Source organism: Podarcis pityusensis (assembly GCF_964106645.2).
Source record: "Podarcis pityusensis genome assembly, chromosome: 3".
NCBI lineage: Eukaryota > Metazoa > Chordata > Lepidosauria > Squamata > Lacertidae > Podarcis > Podarcis pityusensis.
Genome location: NC_138026.1, coordinates 119,468,450 through 119,493,174, shown reverse-complemented (window position 1 = coordinate 119,493,174; position 24,725 = coordinate 119,468,450). Strand labels below are relative to the sequence as shown.

The window sequence follows — 24,725 nt, the reverse complement described above, 5'->3', positions numbered from 1 at the left end:
GGTATGTTCGACTTCTGAGCCCCTCCGAGCCAAAGGCAGAAAGTCCAGCCAGCAGCCAAACGAAGCCTCAAGCGGTGGTTCCCACAGCGCAGCAACCCGGCAAAGGGGATGCAGCAAGGAAAACCACCGTCACCTCTCCGCTGGGAAGCGCTGAGCAAAGGCGAGTCCCCAGGCAACGCGGCCGATTTGATCGGCACAAGGCATGCAAGCTCCACCCCCCCAGTCGTTCTTAGACTCCTTATTGGGTGAGCAACGCAGCCAAGCAACACAGTTGGAGCCTCCCTCCTCCCTGGCCGGCAGGGAGGGAGGGAGAGGAGCTGCTTCCTTTGAAACCCGGGAAATTTAAGGAACATCCATCAATAAGGGACAGCAGCGGGACATGGCGCTGGGATAAGGGACTTTCCCGCCAAATAAGGGACGGTTGACAGCTATGGAAGGACGTGTGGATCCAGAATTGGCCTCCACAGTCACTTATGGACTCATTGTTAAAACTGTGTTTACGGAAGACAATCTTCCTCAGCTACGAGTGATCGCCAAAGAAGAGGAGAATCCTGGAATTGTAGAGATGGAAGAGACAGCAAGAATCATCTAGTCCAACTCCCTGCAATGCAAGAATATGCAGCTGCCCCTTATGGGGATCAAACCTGCAACCTTGGAGTTAATCAGCACCACGTTATCGGCACCCACAGTTGTTAAAATTGTTTATTTTATTATTTCATAATAAATTTACATCCTGCTTAAGCGCAGAAAAAACAGAACCACCTCAAAGCAGTTTAAATAAAGAACAGAACAATAAAACAATCAGTAAAAAGATATTTCTACTTAAAACATTTATATTTAAAACGTTTGTATTTATATTGATGACATTCAAAGTTATCTGTTTCAAGGGCAGGCTGCTCTATCCATGCTGACCTTCAGATCTGCTGAAACTGGTTTTTTGGGTACAATTTCTTGCATGGCTTGGAATGAAGTCTCCTAACAGAAAGCGTTGGGAGCCCAAAACACCCTTCCTTATCCATTCAGCCTCTCTGTTTCGTTAAAGAGAAGCTGTTTCTCCTCTCTGAGTTGCATTCACAAATCTTACCAACCCAGCTCTGTCTATTTCCCAATGGAACAAGGCCTTAATTAAATAACAGAGGACGGTAACCATGAAAATTTGCAAGAGTAATTAAAAAAAGGAGCAATTTCCCAAACAAATATTGGTAGTATAAAAGGATTATCACGTGAGTTTAAAAAGGATTCAAATGATCATCCATAGAACTGCTCCCAGGCAGACAAAGGAGGAGTTTTGCTCCAGTGTTTATTGATGGTTTATTCTTCTCTGCCACAAAAATGTGGATTTTAAACAGCTGGCATTATAATAGGTCATAAAAATGAAGGCATTCAGCCCTTCTTTATTGTAAGACCAGCAGGCTCCTCCCCAGCCCTGTTTGGGAATCCTAAAAAAAACCAAAAAATCAGTGCTGTTCAAAGTTCAGTCCACCATCTTGATTCAAGATGGCAGCCAACTGTATTCAAATATAAACAAACACATGCCCCCTTGGTACCAGGAACCGTATTTCTATGGTTGTAAGTTTTGTTAAGTTGCTTTAATATTGCTTCTGATGCTGTAACCAGCAGTGGGACCTTAGAATGAAGGGCAAGAAATAAATACGTAGCTAAATAAAAGAAAAACTTGGTTACAACATCTTAAGAGGTGTCGAAAAGCATTGCGAAGAAATGAACTAGTTTGCAAAATATACAGCAGACTCACAGAGAGCATCCAGCGTTGCCTGTGAATTCTTAGAAACCAAAAAATACTGAGGTTTATACATTTATTTGTCTGTTTCTTAATGGAGGAAAAATATGTATTTTCTAGGGCTGTGCATAGCCTGCCAGTTCCAGGGCGAACCCTGGGAGGTAACTTATACTGGGAGCAACTGGGCAAAGATGACTGTGCAGGGATTTGAAACCTATTGTCCTTGGGTCCTTGTCCACTGTTCTCGCTCCGCCATCAGAACCAGTGTGAATACCAGTAGTTACTGGGAGGAAACACAGATGGGGAGGGCGCTGTCTCTCCCAGGTCCTGCATATGGGCTTCTCGTGGGGGCACCTGGTTGGAGATGGTGAGAAAGGAGTCTGGACTGGATGGGCCTTAGGCCTGATCCAGCGCCTGATTTACATACAGTCATACCTCGGGTTACAGACGCTCCAGGTTGTGTTTTTTCGAGTTACGGACCCGCCGAAACCCGGAAGTACCGGAACGGGTTAATTCCGGGGTTTGGTGATAGCACATGCGCTAAATCACGCTAAATCAGAAGCGCCGAATCGCAACCCACGCGTGCGCAGACGTGCCGCTGCGGGTTGCAAACGCTGCTGGTTGCGAACGTGCCTCCTGCACGGATCACGTTCGCAACCCGAGCGTCCACTGTATAAGCTAAGTGAGCTATAGCTTAGGGCCCCACTCTCTTGGGGGTCCCAAAAAATTTAAAGAAAAAGACAACTGGATGTACATTTCCAAAATATAAGATAAAAAACAAATAAAATAAAACCTACATACAGCAACGGTGTTTTGTGTTGTGTAGGCTCCTATGATGTAAGCAATGGGCTAGCCTGCTCCCTAAAATATCACTGGTTTGCTCATTTCTGTATATAGGGTGCCTACATTCTGCATGGACTGGTTGCATAACAACATGTGCAAATAGCTTTAGATACCTATTAGGTCCATCAGTTACCATATAGCATATATTCAACACAAAAAAGAGCGATAATTTGTTGTAGACAAAGGACAGCTGGACATATAAAGGGCCCCATTATCTTCACTACCCTACAGCCTCATCAAACCTAAATCCGGCCCTGGCCTGATCCAACAGCCATGCTCATCTTATGCTTTGACTCTGCCACACTAGCTTCCCCCATGGTCCAGAGCAGTGCCCAGCTTTTTACAAGCACAGAGTTAGGGGGTTTCCCAAAGGTCATCCAATCCAGCCCTCTGCCAACACTGGAAATTCAGCGTCCCTGATTGGTGGCCGTCCAGCCTCTTCTTAAAATTCTCTAATCAAGGCAAAACCCGCCACCCGCCCCAATTTCTGAGGCAGTTCTCTTCCACTGATAAAAAGCAAATCCACCCCCCGCCCTCTCAGGAAACTCTTCTTAATCTCTTGTTGAAATCTCTTGTTCCTGAAGAGAGTGGCTAAAGCCTGATGGAGGCTGAATTAGAACAGAGGATAATGTGTCCCTGGGCTTCGTAAATAGGTTTTATATTCTGATATTCCAGGAAACGCAGCTATATAAAGGTATCAGTTTACCAGGATATGAACCTCTCAGTCCCTGAGCGCTGTTAATCTCATGCAATGGAGCGCTTTTCTGAGAACGCCCACAAGGCCAAGAAAACGAGGTGGCAGAACTCAGCGCTGCTCGGGCAATTGTGTCCCTCCTGTCCCTGGCCTCTGGCGCCGCACAGGAGAAGGAACTGTACACACTGGAACAAGGACTGTTCCCTTGACACACCATCCCCAACTCAAACCGGTCCGGCCAGCATCCTAGAGGTCAAATCCTGAAGGAACGCACGGTCTGCCGAGGAAACTTACCGCTGCTAATTTGTCAAAGCGAGCAAAAAGCTCGTTCAGAAGCTTCACCAATTCCTGGGCGCTGCAGGAGGACGAGAGCTGCGTGAAACCCACGATGTCCGCAAAGAGGATGCTGTGAAACAAAAGGAACAAAGGAGATTAGGTTGGCAGGTCATGCGAATAGCTGCTGTAGCAAGAAGCTCCTGTACCAAGTTGGGGGCCAACTAGATTCCTCCAAAAATTGACTTTTTCGGCCTGGTGATTCTACTATTTACGGGACCGCCTCTCCTGGCATGCCCCGCAAAGGACCTTAAGGTCCATGAATAACCATAGTTTAGAGGTCCCGGGCCCTAAGGAAGTCAGACTATCCTCCACCAAGGCCAGGGCCTTCTCAGTGATGGCTCCAACCTGGTGGAATGCTCTGTCCCATGAGACTAGGGCCCTGCAGGATTTAACCTCCTTCCACCGGGCCTGTAAGACAGAGCTATTCCGCCTGGCTTTTAATTTTAATTCAGCCTGATCTTTTATTTCCCTTCTCTTCCTTCCCCCTCCCCTTTTAGGAAGATCACCCGCTCTGAGACCCCACAGCTAATTCTCCCCCGGCCTCCTCGCTGGCCCAAGTAGGACCAATTCAGCCAGCTAGCCCTGGTGATTATCTAATGTTTATTAGATGGATTTCCCCTAAATTGATTTCTGAATTTTGAATTTTATTGTTACCCATGTTTTTATACTGTATTTTATGCTGATTTTACAATTAAGGGTTTTAAATTTGTTGTTAGCCGCCCTGAGCCCGGTTTTTGAACCGGGAAAGGTGGAGTATAAATATATTATTATTATTATTATTATTATTATTATTATTGAAACCTTTATTCAGATCTCATGTTGTCTTTGGTTATATTTTGCTTACTGGGAATCCCTTGCAGATGACCGCAATGCCTGGAGACAAGCAGTCAGGTCGTGTGTCCGTAGCAGTGACCAGAGGAAGAAAGACCACTGGGAGCAGCACTGAGAGAAAAAATGTCACAGTATGACTGCAGTAGCACAACTGGTTGCCTTCATCTGCCCCGGCTGCAACGAAACATGTCTCTCTCACATCAGTCTCTACAGATGTCTCGCAAGACAGACAGGTGCCAACTTCTGGTCTGCCTGTATCTCAGCTTAAGGCTACTATTTTACATCTCACCCAGCTTGCATGAAGTTTCCTCAGTTCCCTTCCAAGTCCCCTCTCCTCTTTGTCTCAACACTTCTAAATTGTGAGACTATTCGTTTTATTTATGTACAGCACCAACAATATTTCAGATATTTCAATATTTCTTGCAATGTAAGCCCTCTTTTTGGAGGTGCTTTTCCTGGGGAATGATCCAGGGGGTGGGCAGGCGAACCTACTCAGACACAGAGCTTTAAAGTATGGATGTGCGCCTGGAAAGCACGGCACAAACTAAAGTTTGGATGAGCCTTTAATCTCAGTTCCCCAGCTGCAAATCTTGTGCCTCCTTCGTTTGCTGATCTCTGGGCAAAAGACTCCCCTCTGTGTCTCCTTGGGAAGCAAAACCTGCCTCGGCCCCAGGCAGGGCCTTCTCGGTAGTGGCACCAAGCATGTGGAACTCCCTGCAGAAGGAAGTCCCGCTCCTTACCTGACATTCTCGTGGCGGTACATGTACATGGTGTTAAACTGCTGCATCTCCTTCTGGCTGGCATCCTTCTTCATATCCTTGAGCATCTCGTCAGCTACGTGCCTGGGCAAAATCGACAGCATCAGGCCTTCCTGAGGCAGGGACACAAAGAAGGGGAATGTGAGAAGGTTGGGTAAGACTTATTCACCTGCAAGACCACCCTGGAATTACAGTCAATTAATATTGGGATTGCAATGACAAACCTAGAGAGCATCTTAAAAAGCAGAGACATCACCTTGCCAACAAAGGTCCGTATAGTTAAAGCTATGGTTTTCCCAGTAGTGATGTATGGAAGTGAGAGCTGGACCATAAAGAAGGCTGATCGCCGAAGAATTGATGCTTTTGAATTCTGGTGCTGGAGGAGACTCTTGAGAGTCCCATGGACTGCAAGAAGATCAAACCTATCCATTCTGAAGGAAATCAGCCCTGAGTGCTCACTGGAAGGACAGATCCTGAAGCTGAGGCTCCAATACTTTGGCCACCTCATGAGAAGAGAAGACTCCCTGGAAAAGACCCTGATGTTGGGAAAGATGGAGAGCACAAGGAGAAGGGGACGGCAGAGGACGGGATGGTGGGACAGTGTTCTTGAAGCTACCAGCATGCGTGTGACCAAACTGTGGGAGGCAGTGGAAGACAGGAGTGCCTGGCGTGCTCTGGTCCAGGGGGTCACGAAGAGTCGGACATGACTAAACAACAACAACAATATCGGGATTTCCTCCTTATCCTGTGGCAAGCAACAGAGGCGGAGCTCAGCATAGACGTGTGGAAAACCTTAGGATGAAATTTCCAGCCTTGGCCAACCTGGTGCTGTCTGGGTATTTTGGAGTCCAGCTCCTGTCAGTCCCTGCATCGTACAGCTTTGCTGGTTGGGGCTGATGAGAATTGCGGTCCTGAACTTCTAGAGGGAACCACTAGGCTGGCTCTCCATGAAGGAGTTGGTCCAGTTTCAAGATGAAGAACCAAGAGCCACGCTGGTTTCCGAGCACAATTCAAAGTGTTGGTGCTGACCTTTAAAGCCCTAAACGGCCTCGGTCCAGTATAACTGAAGGAGCGTCTCCACCCCCATCGTTCTACCCAGACCCTGAGGTCCAGCTCCAAGGGCCTTCTGGCGGTTCCCTCACTGCAAGAAGCCAAGTTACGGGGAACCAGGCAGAGGGCCTTCTCGGTAGTGGCACCCGCCCTGTGGAACGCTGCTCCCAGCAGATGTCAAAGAGAAAAATAACTACCAAACTTTTAGAAGACATCTGAAGGCAGCCCTGTTTAGGGAAGCTTTTAATGTTTGATGCATTATTGTATTTTAATATTTTGTTGGAAGCCGCCCAGAATGGCTGGGGAAACCCAGCCAGATGGGCGGGGTATAAATAATAAATCATTATTATTATTACTAATTATTATTATTATTATTATTATTGGTGCGGCAGGAGAGGGTGGCAAGTGCAGCAGGAAGATTCAAGGACAATCAAAGAAACATTTAAACACTTCAGTCTAGTATAATATAGTAACATCAACTCCACTGTGTGGGAATTCCATGCAGACGACCGCCTGGAAACATGTAGTCAGGTCATGCATTCACAGCAGTGACCAGTGGAAAAATGACAGCTGGGAGTAGCACAGAGAGAAGAAATGTCATGGCGAACCTGCGTCAGAACAACCAGACGCCTTGCTCTGCCCCGGCTGCAACAAAACATGTCTCTCCCGCATCGGTCTCTACAGCCACAGCTGGCGCTGCAACCTTCCAACAGTTTGCTTCACCCACAAAGACGCCCTCCTCCCTTTGTCTCCCAAGACAGACATATGCCAACAACAGTAGCCAAAAAATGATTATTATTTTTAATTTGCAGAATGTGTAGTTGCATTGTTTTGCACCTTCCAGATGCCCCACAAACGTATTATAAAGTAGTTGTGTTCTGTGTTCTAAATCAAGCACCGCTAGGAGTTGTTTCATTTTGTTTTCCGATGTCTTTCTTATCAATAAAACATCTGCTGTGGTGCAAACCATTGTTTATTCCGAAAGTGTGGCACTGAGAAAAAAGTTTGAGAACCATTGCTTTAGTACCTGGAGGGCAGGCTGAGCTGGAACGCCCCATCACCATCCTGCCCAGATGTATTCTATTTCTGTTTAAATTACAGCAACCTTTCCTCGATTTCCACCTGTGCCTATAAATCAGCATGCACACATTTTGTATGCAAACCTGTCCTTCTTTTGATCTCTTTCTTGCTGGTCCCTAAGTGGCCACTTTAGGGCACCTGCTACCATCCAAAGGCCTCAGTGTCTCAGTGCATACCCCAGACAGTGTTTACAACATTTCCTTTGGAAATGAGACATTATTACTGCCACTCTCCTCTTCCCCTCCTCTGTGCGAAATCTTCTTCTTTTTATTCTTGTGTTCGTAGAAACCACCTGTACCACCCCAGCAGAATGCAACCGCCGCATTTCGGAGCGTCACGACGCGCTGTCAGGCTCTGGCATAAATGTGCCGGCAGCTTCCCTCTGGTGGCACTTACAGCACAAAGAACGATGATTGTTCCATGAACACACCATCACCTTCTTACAGGAGCAATTCCTTAGACAGGCTGGCCAAACGCAATGGAGACCAGGGCTGTACCTTGAGCATAACGAATCATACGAACACAGCGAGCTGCCATAGGGCCCGCACAGATTTGCCCACGAAATCCACAATTTTACTCAATCAATTTGTCCCCTAGCAGTCCATTCCCGGAGGCGATTTTAACCCAAGTTTTCGCATCCATTCTGGCCAGTTGCTGTTTCAAGCAACTGATGGGAAGTTCTGCTTCTGCACATGAGTCTGGCAAACCGCTCTAAGCTGGAGCATTCCTTCCTCACCCACCCTAGAATGTTTAGTTCACATTGAGTTCATGAAACATCGTACCCTGACCTGTTCTTGATGCATGGTTGACCACGTCTGCGGAGTGCGGTGGTTGTGTTCTTTTAAGTCTTGTAATATCAATCACTAGTAATAGTTTAATAAGGAGGTTTTCATACCTGTCCAACCATGTGTTCCCTTTCCCAACCTTTAATCTATTGATGATTAATGCCTATATGCAACCCTTGCATTTTATTTGTGTTAACCAATCAGCAACAAGCACATATGTGGCAATGCTGTAATATTCAATAAAAGGGACTCCCCGAGACATGCTCGAGAGATGCCTCCCATATGACACTTGTCATTCGTCTGTCGTTTATTTCAACCCAACAAGCAACCATGCTTCTTTAGAGGAAGTTCCACATAAAAAAAAACCCCTTTTTTTAAAAAAAAAAAAAAAAAACAGAAGACAACGGTGTCCATGGAAAGCTGGTAGGAGAGCTTTTAAAGCAGAGCAGCTGTCCTTTTCAGATTTTCCAAGCATAAGAAAACTCTGGATTTAGCAGGGAGAAAGTTTGGGACAGCAGCTGTTTCCGGTGGACATTGTATGAACAACCACAGACCCTCCATGTGCCCCTATTTTCTGGGGACAGTCCTGGATTTACAGAAGCTGTCCCGGATTCTGATCTGACCCTGGAATGTCCTGCTTTTCCTTAGGACGTCCCTAAGGTGTGTGTGGTTTGGGAGCTGCACGCTCAGGGAAAAAGCAATGCTGTCCAGGGTTGTAAAGACTGCAGAGAGAATAATTGGTGCACTCTTCCCACCTTGGATCAAATCTACGCTTCCAGGTGCCATAAGAAAGCTGCAGAGATAGCACAGGATAGTGCGCACCCCGGAAATGATCTCTTTCAGCTTCTGCCTTCTGGAAGAAGGTACAGGGTTATAAAGACTAGGACCAGCCGCCCGAGAAACAGTTTCTATCCAAATGCGATTTTGGTTTTAAATGCAGTGTAAGGTAGCCTCTATGGGAGTATATTGTATTTAATTATGGGGTATCAGTTTTTAGGGGGCTAGCCAGGCTGGGATAGCAGGCTTGTTGGTTTTTGAATGTCTGATGGAGATTTTTTCAATTTCGTTATTCTGTATGGGACAATGACAATAAAGACTATCATATTGTATACGGGTGGCGCTGTGGGTTAAACCACAGAGCCTAGGACTTGCCGATCAGAAGGTCGGCGGTTCAAATCCCCACGACAGGGTGAGCTCCCGTTGCTTGGTCCCTGCTCCTGCCAACCTAGCAGTTCGAAAGCATGTCAAAGTGCAAGTAGATAAATAGGTACTGCTCTGGCAGGAAGGTCAACGGTGTTTCCATGCGCTGCTCTGGTTCGCCATAAGCGGCTTAGTCATGCTGGCCACATGACCCAGAAGCTGTACGCCGGCTCCCTCAGCCAATAAAGCGAGATGAGCGCCGCAACCCCAGAGTCGGTCATGACTGGACCTAATGGTCAGGGGTCCCTTTACCTTTTTATTGTATAGTATTGTATCGTTTTTTCATCAGAGAAATGTTGGAGGGTACAGAGTTATGCAACCTGCTGAGCCAAGGAGATTAATAACTATACAACCTTGAGAAGACACCTGAAGACAGCTCTGTCTAGGGAAGTTTTTTTTTATGTTTCATGTTTTACTATGTCTTTATATATGTTGGAAGCCACCCAGAGGGGCTGGGGCAACCAAGTCAGATTGGCAGGGTCTAAAAATGATGATGATGATGGAATAGCACATCCCTCTTTTCATCAGATAAATGCTGGTGGGTATGCAAGGGGGCATTAAAGGATGCACAAGGGGTTCATGTTCCACATTAAGCAGTGCACAGCGCCAAAAACCACAGGAGGGGAGAGTTGCTCTTGTGCTCAAATCCTGCTTGCTGGTTTCCCATAATGGGCATCTGGTTGGCCACTGTGAGAACAGGATGCTGGAGCAGATGGACCACTGGCCTGATCCAGCTAAAGGCTCTCCTTATGTTCTCATGTGGATGGGCAGGAGGGCCAGCCATGGGTCTCTCCAGCCTTGTAAGGTCTACACCAGCCTTTGCCAACCTGGTTGTGATGGCCTGGGACTCGGGCTCGGACTCGGAACCAGAGGAGTCTCAGTCCGCTCCGGATCCTTTGCCTCAGGCATCATCTGAACCAAGTCTGGGGCTTGATCCTGAAGAATCCCAGTCTGCACAGGTTCCCCTGCAGCAAACACCAGCTGAGCCAAGTCAGGGACCTGAGCCTGCCCTGGCTCCAGATGCAGGGATGACCTCGTTGCCTCCAGCTGGGCCATCACCTACAGCTGCTCCACCACCAGTTGGGTCAGGGGAGGCTGAGGCGGCCTCTGGTTCTAGTAACCCACCGACGTCTCCCGAGCTGCAGAGACTGAGGTCTGAGAGAAGGAGAGACCTGAGTACTTGCAGGAGGAGTGCTCGCCTTCAGGCGAGACAGGGAGGTGAGTTGCTGGGGAATCAGGACCGGCCGTTACCCGACAAATATAAAAGGCTGTCGGACCCCGCCCCAGGTTGCGGGAGCAACGTTGCTGTTTGCCAGAACCTGCCTGTGATCCTGTGCCTGATCTTGTCTGGTTTTCTGCCACGTGTCCTGCCTTGGCCCTCTTGGATTGACTCCTCGCGGAACCCTTGGATTTGGGACCGGACCTGGACCGTATTGCTCGGGTTACCCCCGGGCCTAGCATACTGGTGCCCTCCAGATGTTTTGAACCACAACTCCCATCAGCCACAGCCAGCTGACTACAGCCAGGAGTAAAAAACATCTGGAATGCAGCAGGTTGGCAAAGGCTGGATGTAGAGAGCTACCCATCTCCCCAAAGCAGCTACCCACGTGGGAGGCTGCCCACCTCTTTCCCCATTCAAGCCACCCTGCTGCGGTTGTCTGAATCAGTCCCAAAATACATCAGGGAGATCCTCAGATAGCTCTCGCAGCCTGTACATTCTTTTTTTGGCTTTTTCTAACAATACAGAAGCAAGTGACTAAATATAATACACATCACACAGCCCTTCTCATAGCTGACGATCGAATATTTTGACAGGCTCATCCCATCCTATGCAAACGTGAGAAAAACCAACTCTCTGTAAAGAGTGAGTTATCCCTGCAATTCAAAAGGTGGTACAGTGGTACCTCGGGTTAAGAACTTAATTCGTTCTGGAGGCCCGTTCTTAACCTGAAACTGTTCTTAACCTGAGGTACCACTTTAGCTAATGGGGCCTCCTGCTGCCGCCGCACGATTTCTGTTCTCATCCTGAAGCAAAGTTCTTAACCCGAGGTACTATTTCTGGGTTAGCGGAGTCTGTAACCTGAAGCGTCTGTAACCTGAAGCGTCTGTAACCCGAGGTACCACTGTATTTGAATGCTTTAATAACTCAAAACAAAACAAAACTACTCCTTTTGCAACGTGCACGGTCAAACTGTGGAATTTGCACTGCCAAGATGCAGCCATGGCCGTCAACTTGGGATGACTTCCGAAAAGGGCTAGGCAAATTTGTGGAGGGCAAGGCTACCAATGGCTGCAAGCCATAATAGCTATGATGATCACTACTCCCACTGCCAGTGTCCGTACGCCTCTGAACACCAGCTGCAAGAAATTGCAAGTGAGGAGACAGCGGTCCACAGCTCTGAACGAAACCTACTTTCAACCCAAAGTGGAAATATCGGAATATCTCATTACAGATCTCTCGTGTCTCATCTTTAGCTTTCTTGGGGAGCTTTCCTTAGCTTCCTGGCTGGGAGTTTGCTTTCCCCCTTCGGAACATCAGACACTCAGCGTCAGCCGGCACTTAGCATCTCATCCTTCATTTCCTGAACCGATATGTATTGTCAAATCATCCTCATTAAAACCAAAGCATCAAATTATACCCACAGCATCCTCCCAAACAACTCCCAGGGGGAGGCAAATGGCAACGGCAGACGCAAAAAAGCAAACATCAACGGCTCAAGCCAGCCTTACTCCAAGGCTTGAATACGGGGGGGGGGGGCAGGAGATAGAAAAAACCCCTAGTTCTCATTTCACCGGCTGCTGTAAACACTTCAGCTGTCCAGGCAAACCGGCTGCCTCCGCCCCTCTTCGCAACAGCCACGCATTCCAAACCAAGAAAAATGGAGAAATAAAACCCTGCTGGGGAATCACAAACCCTGGGTTCAAATGTGGCTCTCCAGGTCTCTCTACCTGACCACACCCCCCCCCGAAGACTAGCCCTAGGTCACCCTCCCTGCTGACCAAGCTTTGTATAACAAGGTTTTTTGCCTCTGGCCTTCAACTCTGCTACGTTTGAGAGGAGGGTAGTGCACAGAAACTAGACTACTGTAGGAAGGTAAATATTGCATTTGCTTCTCTGCCCCCTTTGGCCCACCACTGCCGTGCAGTCCCTGAAAGGCTGCCTCAAAGAAAATATGGCCCTCAGGCTGAAGAGCACAGCATGCTATTGAAATAAAAAAATTAAGGTCTTTTATATATAATAAATGTTCATAAATGTACCAGGCAAACATGTATATAAATATATAAACCACATGTCTGAAGCAGCACAGGAAAACAGCCCTGAAATCATTTTGACTCCCAAACTGACCAAATGATTTCTCTGCAAGGTCAAGGAAAATGGAAAAGCCTCCCCAGTGCCAGTGTGGTGTAGTGGTTAGGAGCAGTGGACTCGCAATCTGGGGAACCGGGTTCGCTTCCCCGCTCCTCCACATGCAGCTGCTGGGTGACCTTGGGCCAGTCACACTTCTCTGAAGTCTCTCAGCCCCACTCACCTTGCAGAGTGTTTGTTGTGGGGGAGGAAGGGAAAGGAGAATGTTAGCCGCTTTGAGACTCCTTCAGGTAGTGATAAAGCAGGATATCAAATCCAAACTCTTCTTCTTCTACAGGAGTGCCAACTTGAATAAAATATGGGGAGGGGGGGTTTCCAGGTAAGCCCTGCCCCATATAATTGATCCCATGATGCTGTGCAAGCACATTATTTGAATGGCAATGCCCATCAACTTTGGGGTGAGGACGGCCCCCTCGATTTTTTTATTGGGGGGCCCAAAGACCCCTCCGCCCCTAGGAGTTGGCTCCTATGGGGGACTTGCTGGGCCACCAGCCTGATGCAGCAAGCTCTTTTTATGTTCTTAGGATCAGGACCCCCAGTCGGTGGGGAAATATACAGTCCTACCTCAAGGTTACAGACACTTCAGGTTGCGTTTTTTCGGGTTACGGACCGCCGAAACCCAGAAGTACCAGAACGGGTTACTTCCAGGTTTCGGCGCTCGTGCATGCACAGAAGCGCTAAATCATGCTTTGCACATGCGCAGAAGTGCCGAATCGCAACCTGCGCGTGCGCAGATGCGCCACTGTGGGTTGCAAATGTGCATCCCGCACAGATCACATTCGCAACCCAAGCGTCCACTGTACATTGAATGCACTCTACAGATTTTTAAATAAAATAGCAGCAGCAACAACCGCAGCCACAAAAGCCCACCCAGTGGATGGGAGCGTGACCTGCCAGCAGCCTGCTCCCTCCTCGCAGCTGCTTGGTGTTGACTCTAGCATCTTTCTCTCTATGGAAGGAGGAAGCGGGTGCTTGAAGTTGCTATGACAACCGCCTGCAGGAGCTCTTAGCACCCGGGCTGCAAAAGGGATGGTCCAGGAGCCGGAGGACTACTATGGCACAAGGTTCAGGGGCTCTTCCAAAGTGTGTGTGGGGGGGGGTGGAATAAGCAAGGAGGTGGGAGGAAAGTGTCCCTGCACAGCGACACTCAGCCCCAACATCCCTAGGCTCAGCCCCCCAACCACTGCACACTGAGCTGGGAAGTCTAAAGGGGAGGGAGGTCCATTGCTCTAAATCAGGGGTCAGCAAACTTTTTCAGCAGGGGGCCGGTCCACTGTCCCTCAGACCTTGTGGGGGGCCGGACTATATTTTGAAGAATAAATGAATGAATGAATTCCTATGCCCCACAAATAACCCAGAGATGCATTTTAAATAAAAGCACACGTTCTACTCATGTAAAAACACCAGGCAGGCCCCACAAATAACCCAGAGGTGCATTTTAAATAAAATGACGCATTCTACTCATGTAAAAACATGCTGATTCCTGGACCTTCCGCAGGCCGGACTGAGAAGGCGATTGGGCCGGATCCGGCCCCCGGGCCTTAGTTTGTCTACTCATGCTCTAAATGGCTCTAAAAGAGGATTGGACAAATTCATGAAGGAGGAGAAGGCTAGGGGGGCTTTGGCTACTAACCAGGATGGATCTGCTCTGCCTTCACATATTTAAAACACGATAAAACACCAAACATTAAAAACTTCCCTAAACAGGGCTGCCTTCAGATGTCTTCTAAAGGCCAGATAGTTGTTTATTTCCTTGACATCTGATGGGAGGCGTTCCACAGGGTGGGTGCCACCACCGAGAAGGCCCTCTGCCTTGTTCCCTGTAACTTGGCTTCTCGTAGCGAGGGAACCTTCAGAAGGCCCACAGTGCTGGACGTCAGTGTCCGGGCAGAACGATGGGGGTAGAGACGCTCCTTCAGGTATACAGGACTGAGGCCGTTTAGGGCTTGAAAGGTCAGCACCAACACTTTGGATTCTGCTCGGAATTGTGCCCTTTTAAAATGTGTTGGGAGGCGGGGGATTATGGCCTTGTTTTTGTTTTTATTACGTATTTTGTCTTTTTATATTGTGGTTTTACGTTGCAACCACCCTGAGACCTGCGGTTATAAGATGGTATACAAATTTAATTGAAATTAAATGATTAAATAAAATAATAATAAGCCTTGTAAGCCAAGAGGAAGCTGCGTGTGTTGCCAAACTCCATGTACAAATACATCTGCCATAAGCACCCACCATAGGAGATGGTCTAGATCTGAAACAGAAGGCTCTGAGGCCTCACAGAAGCCAAGCCCACGTCTGCTAAAGGAAAGTGGTATTGGTACATGGAGGAAGTGAAGATCCTAGTAAACCAAAAGATTTTCCCAGAAGAAGCAACAGTTAAACGGTGAAAAAGAGCAAGGCAGAGGGCCTTCTCGGTGGTGGCACCCGCCCTATGGAACGCCCTCCCACCAGATGACAAAGAGAAAAACAACTACCAGACTTTTAGAAGACATCTGAAGGCAGCCCTGTTTAGGGAAGATTTTAATGTTTGATGCATTACTGTATTTTAATATTTTGTTGGAAGCCGCCCAGAGTGGATGGGGAAGCCCAGCCAGATGGGCGGGGTATAAATAAATTATTACTATTATTATTATTATTCACGTTCATAATCTGCCTTTCCTCCAAGGAGCTCACGCTGGGGCAGTACATGAGCTCTCCCAATACACCCACACGACCTTGTGAGGTAGGAGAGTGATTGGCCCAAGGTCACCCAATAGCTTTGGAGATTTGAACCCAGGTTTCCCAGATCCTAGCTCCAGGGGCGGGGGGGGGGGGCAGCCCCAGGTATCACCACTGAGGGGGGCAACAAAATGCAAGGCAGCACTCACCACGGGGCCTGCAGTGCGCCTGAACCACGCATCTCTCCTGGGCTCCGCGCTGCCCCAAACGGTCCGCCCGCCGCCTCCCCCTCAGCTGTGGGGCAGCTGAGGGGGAAGAGGAGGCAGACAGACTCCTCGGAGGCCCCACGGAGCACCCTGCAGGCAGCTGGCCCCACGCCAGGGCGCAGGGCATGCGCGCTGCCCCATGCTCCTGGTCGGCTTGCTCCGCCACTGCCTAGCTACTCTAACCACACTGGCTTATGAAACCTCATAACCTGCGATTCAAATAATTTCTATACAGTCATACCTCATGTTACCTTTGCTTCAGGTTGAGCATTTTCAGGCTGCGTCAACCCGGAAGTACCGGAAAGGGTTACTTCCGGGTTTCGCCGCTCGCACCTGCACAGATGTGCGAAATGACGTCACACACATGCGCAGAAGCGGCCAATCACGACCCGTGCAGACGCGGGTTGCGTTCCTTTCAAGTTGCGAACGGGCCTCCGGAACGGATGATGTTCACAACCAGAGGTACCACCGTACTATCGTTTGAATTACAGGCCGTACTTTCAGTGCCCCAAACCCAAAGCGGTCTAAGGAAGACTATGCCTGCTGGTGCAGGAGGAAGACTGGACCGCGTGCAGAATCATCGATGAGGCCCTGACCAGCTGCTGAAACCCTGAAGAGGAACACTTCGAACTGCAACGTTTTGTTGCAGAGCTGGCTTGAAAATCCAGCTTGTTTTTAGAGAAATTCCAGTTCTCCTTGTCTCCTTGCGCTGGGACAAAAACCATGGCCCTGTTTCTGAGCTTGGTTGAGACCCGGTTTGAGCAGGCAGGAGTGATGGAAACCTTTTGCAGGAAGAAAGACGTTCACCCCTTTGCCAGGGAGACATTTGCTTGCTCTGTCTGGGTGTGTGTTTTGTGGCACCAGAAGGGGCAACTGTCTGGAAATGTTTGCCATTTGCAGCCATGGAAATGGGTTGCCATAGCGACCCCACCTGACATCCAGGCCGAATTACAGGAAGTGGAAAGAAATGATTTGAGCCAAGAGATGAAGAAGGAAAAAGAGTAATAAACTTCTTTTTGTGTGTGTGAGAGAGAACAGAAGGAGGCGAGGAGCCATCTGTTTCTACAAGGCAGAGGTACAGTGGTACCTCAGGTTACATATGCTTCAGGTTACATACACTTCAGGTTACAGACTCCGCTAACCCAGAAATAGTGCTTCAGGTTAAGAACTTTGCTTCAGGATGAGAACAGAAATCGTGCTCCGGCGGCGTGGCAGCAGCAGGAGGCCCCATTAGCTAAAGTGGTGCTTCAGGTTAAGAACAGTTTCAGGTTAAGAACGGACCTCTGGAACGAATTAAGTACTTAACCCGAGGTACCACTGTATTTCTAAATACCTGCCACCCCAAGTGATAGGTCTGGGGTTCAAAATGCCTTAACAGACTGGAGAACTGACCCAAAACGAACAAAATCAGTTTCAGTACGTACAAACGTAAGCTTCTACACTTCGGCAGAGACAATCAGCTGCACAAATATAAGATGGGGGACACCTGACTTACTAGCAGAGTCAAACCTCAGTTCTTGAACGGCTCTGTTTTCAAACGTTTCGGCTCCCGAACGCCAAAAACCTGGAAGCAAATGCTCCAGTTTTCAAACATTTCTCGGAACCCGAACGTCTGACGCGGCTTCCATTTTGAGCTTCCCTATTGAACTGAGGCTCCTCCCACTTTCAGTTCTCAAATGTTTCGGAAGTTGGACGTTCTTCCAGAACGGATTACGTTTGAAAACTGAGGTTCCACTGTGGTACATCTGAAAAAGGATCAGGGGGTCTTAGCAGACCACTAGCTTAACATGAGTCAGCAGTGTGATGCAGCAGCAAAAAAAGCGAATGCTATTCTAGGCTGCATCAAAGGAAGTCGAGTGTCCAGATCAAGGGAAGCAATAGTACTGCTCTATTCTGCCTTGGCCAGACCACACCTGGAGTCCTGTGTTCAGTTCTGGGCACCCAAATTTAAGAAGGATGTTGACAAGCTGGACATAGCTGTCAACTTACAGATTTGAAAATAAGGGACCAGCAGCCAAAATAAGGGACCTGCAGCCTCACCTGTTCCAGGTACTCCAGTCTTCCTGTCCTCCTGCAGTCTGGTCAAACTCATGCTGGTAGCTTTGAGAACACTGTCCAACCAACTTTGTAACCAGAGAATCACATGCACCACAAGGCCTATGCAGCCTCAACTTAAGATGGCTCCCCGGCCTGGCTTTGCACTGCAAAGTTTGCAGCAGCACGTGCAACAAAATGGCATCCAGCATTCAAAAACCTCTCAGCTTGCATTAACTAGCCACACACAAGGCATGCAAGCTCCACCCCCCAGTCGTTCTTAGACTTCTTATTGGGTGAGCAACACAGCCAAGCAACACAGTTGGAGCCTCCCTCCTCCCTGGCCGGCAGGGAGGGAGGGAGAGGAGCTGCTTCCTTTGAAATTTAAGGGACATTTAAGGGACATCCATCAATAAGGGACAGCAGCGGGACATGGCGCTGGAATAAGGGACTGTCCCTTCAAATAAGGGACACTTGACAGCTATGAAGCTGGAAGGTGTGCAGAGGAGGGCAACCAAGATAATCATGGGTCTGGAAGCTCAGGAACTAAGAATTTATCATTAAAAAAGACTGGCCAGGCTCCCCATGCAATCCAATCAAGTGACCATTAAACAGGTAACCTGGCAGACAGGAGGTAAACAAAGCACTCAGATTTCTGCTGTAGACCGCCCTTTCTGTGATGTAGGTATGATGTTTCTGGGGGTGGTCTTGATCTACAGGGTGGCAGTTTCAAAAGTCTAAATAAAAGCTTGCACACCATTGTTCTGGGTTCCTCCTCCGTCCTGCGTGTGGTGAGTGAGGACCCTGTTGCAACAGATCCATAAAGATCAGGCTTACTAGCTGCTTTGCTTCTCAATATTCTCTGGTTGGCCTCTGTTATTTTCTCCCACCAATAGAGAACCTACGTAAGGACTCTATATGGGCTCTTGGATACCCCATAAGGGGAAAAGGGCAGATTCTTGTTCACAACAGCTGCCACATGGAAGAGCGAACAAGCTTGTTTTCTCCTGCTCCAGAGGGAAGGACTCGAACCAGTGGATTCAAATTCCAAGAACGGAAATTCTGACTAAACATTAGACAAAACTTTCTGGTGTTATGAGCTGCTCAACAGACGACCTTGGAAAGTGGTTGACTCTTCTTCAATGGAGGTTTTTAAGAAGAGGCTGGGCGGCCATCTGTCAGGGATTTAACAGAAACCCCCTTGCTATGCAGGTATCACAGCAAAAGGCTGCAAAGGTTTTGCAGGCTTCCTTGCTTGGTTCCCAAAACCGCCAAGCCTGTTTGGACTGGAGACAGCAGAAAGAGGTATGTACGACATGGGAAGCAACATTAGAAAATGGTGTCACACACTCCCTGCAAATCTCAATCGCTCCACTTCAACTTGCTAGAATTCTTGCACTAAAGTGTGTTGAATAAAACCGATTCACCACTCCCACTGAAATCATTCCCCCCCCCCCAAAGAGCACTGTTCTTCCAGGTTGCATGCACAATATATTCTAGCTTGCATTTACTGTAACCATGAAGAGTCTCTCATGGCCACACATTTATGGTGGAACTTGAACACAGAACCATAGAATTGCAGAGCTGTGATGGACCATCTAGTCCTTGAGTAGGCAAACTAAGGCCCGGGGGCCGGATCTGGACCAACCGCCTTCTAAATCTGGCCCACGGACTGTCTGGGAATCAGCATGTTTTTACATGAGTAGAATGTGTCCTTTTATTTTAAATGCATCTCTGGGTTATTTGTGGGGCCTGCCTGGTGTTTTTACATGAGTAGAATGTGTGCTTTTATTTAAAATGCATACCTGGGTTTTTCCCCAGTGGTGATGTATGGAAGTGAGAGCTGGACCATAAAAAAGGCTGATCGCCAAAGAATTGATGCTTTTGAATTCTGGTGCTGGAGGAGACTCTGGAGAGTCCCATGGACTGCAAGAAGATCAAACCTCTCCATTCTGAAGGAAATCAGCCCTGAGTGCTCACTGGAAGGACAGATCCTGAAGCTGAGGCTCCAAGACTTTGGCCACCTCATGAGAAGAGAAGACTCCCTGGAAAAAACCCTGATGTTGGGAAAGATGGAGGGCACAAGGAGAAGGGGACGACAAAGGATGAGATGGTTGGACAGTGTTCTCGAAGCGACAAACATGAGTCTGACCAAACTGCGGGAGGCAGTGGAAGACAGGTGTGCCTGGCATGCTCTGGTCCATGGGGCCACGAAGAGTCGGACACGACTAAATGACTAAACAACAACAACATACCTGGGTTATTTGTGGGGCATAGGAATTCGTTCATTCCCCCCAAAAAATATAGTCTGGCCCCCCACAAGGTCTGAGGGACAGTGGACCAGCCCCCTGCTGAAAAAGTTTGCTGACCCCTGAGAGAGCCGGCGTACAGCTTCCAGGTCATGTGAGCAGCATGACTAAGCTGCTTCTGGCGAACCAGAGCAGCGCACGGAAACGCCGTTTACCTTCCCGCCAGAGCGGTACCTATTTATCTACTTGCACTTTGACGTGCTTTTGAACTGCTAGGTTGGCAGGAGCAGGGACCGAGCAATGGGAGCTCACCCCGTCACGGGGATTCGAACTGCCGACCTTCTGATCAGCAAGCCCTGTGGTTTAACCCATAGCGCCACCCGCGTCCCCTGACCCCTGCTCTAGCCCAACTCCCTGGAATGCAGGGAATACACATTTGCAGGAGAAAACTGAAGGAGTTAACATCCTTCCAATTTGCCCATCAAGTGCCTTGCTCCCCCACCAGCCTTAAGTCTTGTTCTCCTCATTCTCCCCAATTTTATACCCAACTGGCAGAATATGTCCAGATTGCATCTGCTGTTTGTTTGTTTTTCCCACAGGGGAGAATCCGTAGACACCAGGGTTAAACTGCATACACAAGACACACTTTTCCTGACAATTAATCTTCACATGGGGGGGGGGGGAGGAATGGGCAAAAGGGCCCCCAGATGCTGAAATTGTGGCTTGATCAGAAGCTCCCAAGCTCACCCTCCTTCAGTCGAGAACTGCAGCAGTTTCACACTGCAGGAGACGCCGCTCAGAAGGCAAGAGTAATAATTCAGATTATATCAGAGACACACCTCTCTCTCCTCCCTCCCTCCAGCTCTCTAGGCACCCTATTAGGGTGTTTAAAGATGAAGCCTGCCAGACTAATTAGCTCTTCTGTGGCTGCCTAGGCTAATTGGCAGAGCTGCCGATGAGGCCGGGGCAATATTTGCTAAGCAGAACCGAGGCGCAACTTGGTTCTGGGTGTGATCAAAGCAAGCTCCGTCATTCTGAGACGCAGGAATGAAGGGCAGCTATGGAGTTTTGATGCTGGTGGGGGTAGAATTGAAAAGTTCGATCTTAAATGCAGCATAATAATAATAATAATAATAATAATAATAATAATAATTTATTATTTATACCCCGACCATCTGGGCGGCTTCCAACAGAATATTAAAATACAATAACCTATTGAACATTAAAAGCTGCCCTTATCATCATCATCGCTAATTTCAAAAACGCTTAGGGTTTTTTTTTTATTTAAAAAAATGTATTCTGAGTATTCAAGTGCCATCGGAACCTGCCCAGGTGCTAAGATCCTCAGGTGAGCACCATCTCTAGGTCTCACCAACATCTGATGGGGACACGAGGCAGAGCCTTTTTGTGGCTGCCCCCATACTGTGGAATTCACCCCCAAGAGAGGCCAGACTGGCTCCCTCCTTGTTATCCTTCTGCCGGTAGGCTAAGACCTTCCTGTTCAGGAAATTAAGATGCAGGTGATGCTAATTGCTGGTCTGGTCTGAGAGCAACCTGTACTTTAACTGCTGGCTCCGAAAGCGTTTTGACGTACCATAAATATTCCTCTGATTACTAGTTGTTCAGGGTGGAGGGGAGGAAATTTCCTTTCATTGCTCCCTACTTGTGAGGTTCCCAGGACACCTGATTTGTGCTCATGAGAGAAGAGGCTTGGAGCCCAAGTTCCCATAGGCAGAATTTGACTCATGAGATGCTCTGGACAGCTGATTAGAGCACAGTGCAGGTAATCTTCAAGGCTGCAGGTTTGATTGCCGTATGGGACAGATGCATATTCTTGCATTGTGAGGAGTTGGGACTAGATGACTAGCTGCCTGAGAAACAGTTTCTACCCAAATGCAATTTTGGTTTTAAACGCATTGTAAGAAGTCTGTATAGGAGAACAGTGGTACCTTGGCTTACATACGCTTCAGGTTACAGACTCCGCTAACCCAGAAATAGTGTTTCAGGTTAAGAACTTTGCTTCAGGATGAGAACAGAAATCGTGCTCCGGCGGCACGGCGGCAGCAGGAGGCCCCATGAGCTAAAGCGGTGCTTCAGGTTAAGAACAGTTTCAGGTTAAGAACGGACCTCCGGAATGAATTAAGTACTTAACCCGAGGTACCACTGTAAAGATTATCGTATCGTATGATGCCCAGGGTCCCTTTCAACTTGACAGTTCTATGATTCCTTCATTCCCAAAGGGTTCTAACAGAGATCATACTGCGGATTTCCTGACCCACCCAAACATGACACTGCTGCTTTTTAAAAAAGGTGAAAAGCAAATCTTATAAGCAGGCTTTCAATGTGAAAGATAACATGAGGATCTCTTGAAGTCCCATCAGCAGTTTACAATGGAATCCTTTTAACCGAGTCACTTTAAGGTATTGGCTGGAATTTGTAGGTATTGATACTGGAAACTCCTTCTGTTTTGTTTTTAATTATTTGGTTTTTCAACTTAAATTTTTACAGAGGTATATCAAAAATAAATCATAAAGACAAGATTCCAAGGAATCTCCCAGACTTCCATCCTTCCCTTTGTGTGTCCCATTATTAATCATTTCCTCCCGCATCTTCTTTGATAATCCAAACCCATTATGTCCAGAATCAACCTTAAACAACAAGTGATATTCCAATCCTACTAACGATTTTAACTGTTTGTAAACTCACTTTTTGTTTTGTTTTGTTTAAGTCATCTGGGCTTCAACTTAGAAATAAAGGCAAAATACCAATTTTAGAAGGGACGCGAGTGGCGCTGTGGGTTAAACCACAGAGCCTAGGGCTTGCCTATCAGAAGGTCAGTGGTTCGAATCCGTGAGCTCCCGTTGCTCGGTCCCTGCTCCTGCCAACCTAGCAGTTCGAAAGCACATCAAAGTGCAAGTAGATAAATAGGTACCACTCCAGCGGGAAGGCAAACGGCATTTCCGTGCACTGCTCTGGTTCGCCAGAAGCAGCTTAGTCATGCTGGCTACATGACCCGGAAACTGTACGCCGGCTCCCTCGGCCAATAAAGCGAGATGAGCGCCGCAACCCCAGAGTCGGCCACGACTGGACCTAATGGTCAGGGGTCCCTTTACCTTTACTTTACTAAATAGCAAAGGTTGCATTGTGATGACTTCAAGATTTAACTACTGCTGCCCAACCTGTTTTTCTTTGTGGATTTACAATGGGGCAACTGCTTTATTATTATTATTATTATTATTATTATTATTATTATTACAGCTTGTCTATTCCTTGGCTAAGGTAGGAGGGCTGGTGGAGACTGTCCTCACCTCATGCCCATTACCTGTTTCCCGGCAAATGCAAAGCTCCCCACCCCAAACTCCTATTCGGTGAAGACGGCATCTGCACAGCAACATTTCTTGAGAAACTGCAGGATACCAATGTACTGTGGCTAATGTCGTGTACTCCTGGCTTCAGACGCGCTGGAGCCAGAGAAAACAAACAACATACCCAAGGAAAAAAGGAATATATTTTTGTATATCACCGCAGCCGCAAGAATACTTATGGCAAAATATTGGAAAACAGAAGAAGGACCACAAATGAGAGAATGGCAAGCTAAGATTTGTGAGTTTGCCGAGATGGCAAAAATGACTGCATCAATCAGGGGCTGCGCCAATCAAAAATTCTATACAGAACGGGAATGCATAGGGGAATACATGAAGAAATGTGGTGTTAAAGCAGAACTCTTAATAGGCAATTGTTAAGCGTGTAAGGACAAAAGAAGTCATTATAATTTAACAGTTTTCATGTTCTTCTATTATATTAAAGCAACTAGGAAAAAAAATATGATGATGGAAAGATCTCACACAGGTGAAGGGAAGCAGTGGGGAGGAGGGGAGGGTTAGGTTGAATTTGGGAAACAAAATAATATATGTGACAGCAAAGGATATAATAGATTCTTATAGAATAGTAGTTTATTGTAACCAGAATACGATTTCCTCTGGCGTTAAAGATCTGACTGGGACAAACCTTGTTATGCTGAGCTCGTATTTTGCACAATTTGTATACGGTGTCTGTTTGATAATGTGTGGTTTGCTATGCCTAATAAAGGATATTTGATGATGGTAACCAGAATAGAAGTTCAAAAGGGGAAGTAAATGTATTTTTAGTATTTTCATTATTGTAATAGTTATTATTATTTCTTATTGGTAGAAGGCAATGTTAATTTAGGATTCTTCGTTTTGCTGTCTGTATAATTTTCTTAGTCAATGAAGAGGGTGGTTGCCCCAAAACAGAAGGCAAGATAGTGTGCTTAGTGGTTAGAGCACTGCACTAGAGCCTGGAAGGACCAGGGTTCAAATTCCCGCCCAGCCATGAAACTCATTGGGCAACCTCAGGCAGCTGACTGCCTCTCAGCCCAGCCTACCTCACAGGGTGGTCATGAGGATAAAAAATGCGGAGGAAGAAAACCGTGTAAGCCACCACCTTGAGCTACCCGGAGGGCCAAATGCAACAAGGATATAAATACAGACAGACACACCAACCCCAAAAAGAAAAGAGGCGGTCTTGTTGAGGTTCCTGCATTGCAGGGGGCTGGACTAGATGGACCCATGGGGTCCCTTCCAACTCGGCAATTCTATGATTTCCACGCAAGGATGGTTTCATCCGCACAGATAGAGAGAGAGAGAGATTTCAAAAGGCATGTTCGGATTTTATTTTGGGATTTGCTCTGAATGTAAATAACTTGGTTAATTAAGTGGATTTTTACCGAGAGCCTACAGGGGTTACTCTCTGGCAGCAGATACAGAGAGAGCGTTGCTATGGGAACTGGACTGTCACCAGGGCCTCCCTCTTGAT

At 47.6% G+C, this 24,725-nt stretch overlaps 1 protein-coding gene across 1 annotated transcript in view; it reads right to left on the bottom strand.

The window, feature by feature from the left end:
• The window catches only part of ADCY3 (adenylate cyclase 3), a 93,187-nt gene that overhangs the window by 35,464 nt on the left and 32,998 nt on the right, over positions 1–24,725 (bottom strand). Inside the window, exons 4-5 of the mRNA XM_081000880.1 lie at positions 5,183–5,313; positions 3,570–3,681 (exon numbers count right to left, since the gene is read on the bottom strand). Of these exons, the coding sequence (XP_080857006.1) occupies positions 3,570–3,681; positions 5,183–5,313 (243 nt within the window). The remainder of the gene's footprint in view (positions 1–3,569; positions 3,682–5,182; positions 5,314–24,725) is intronic.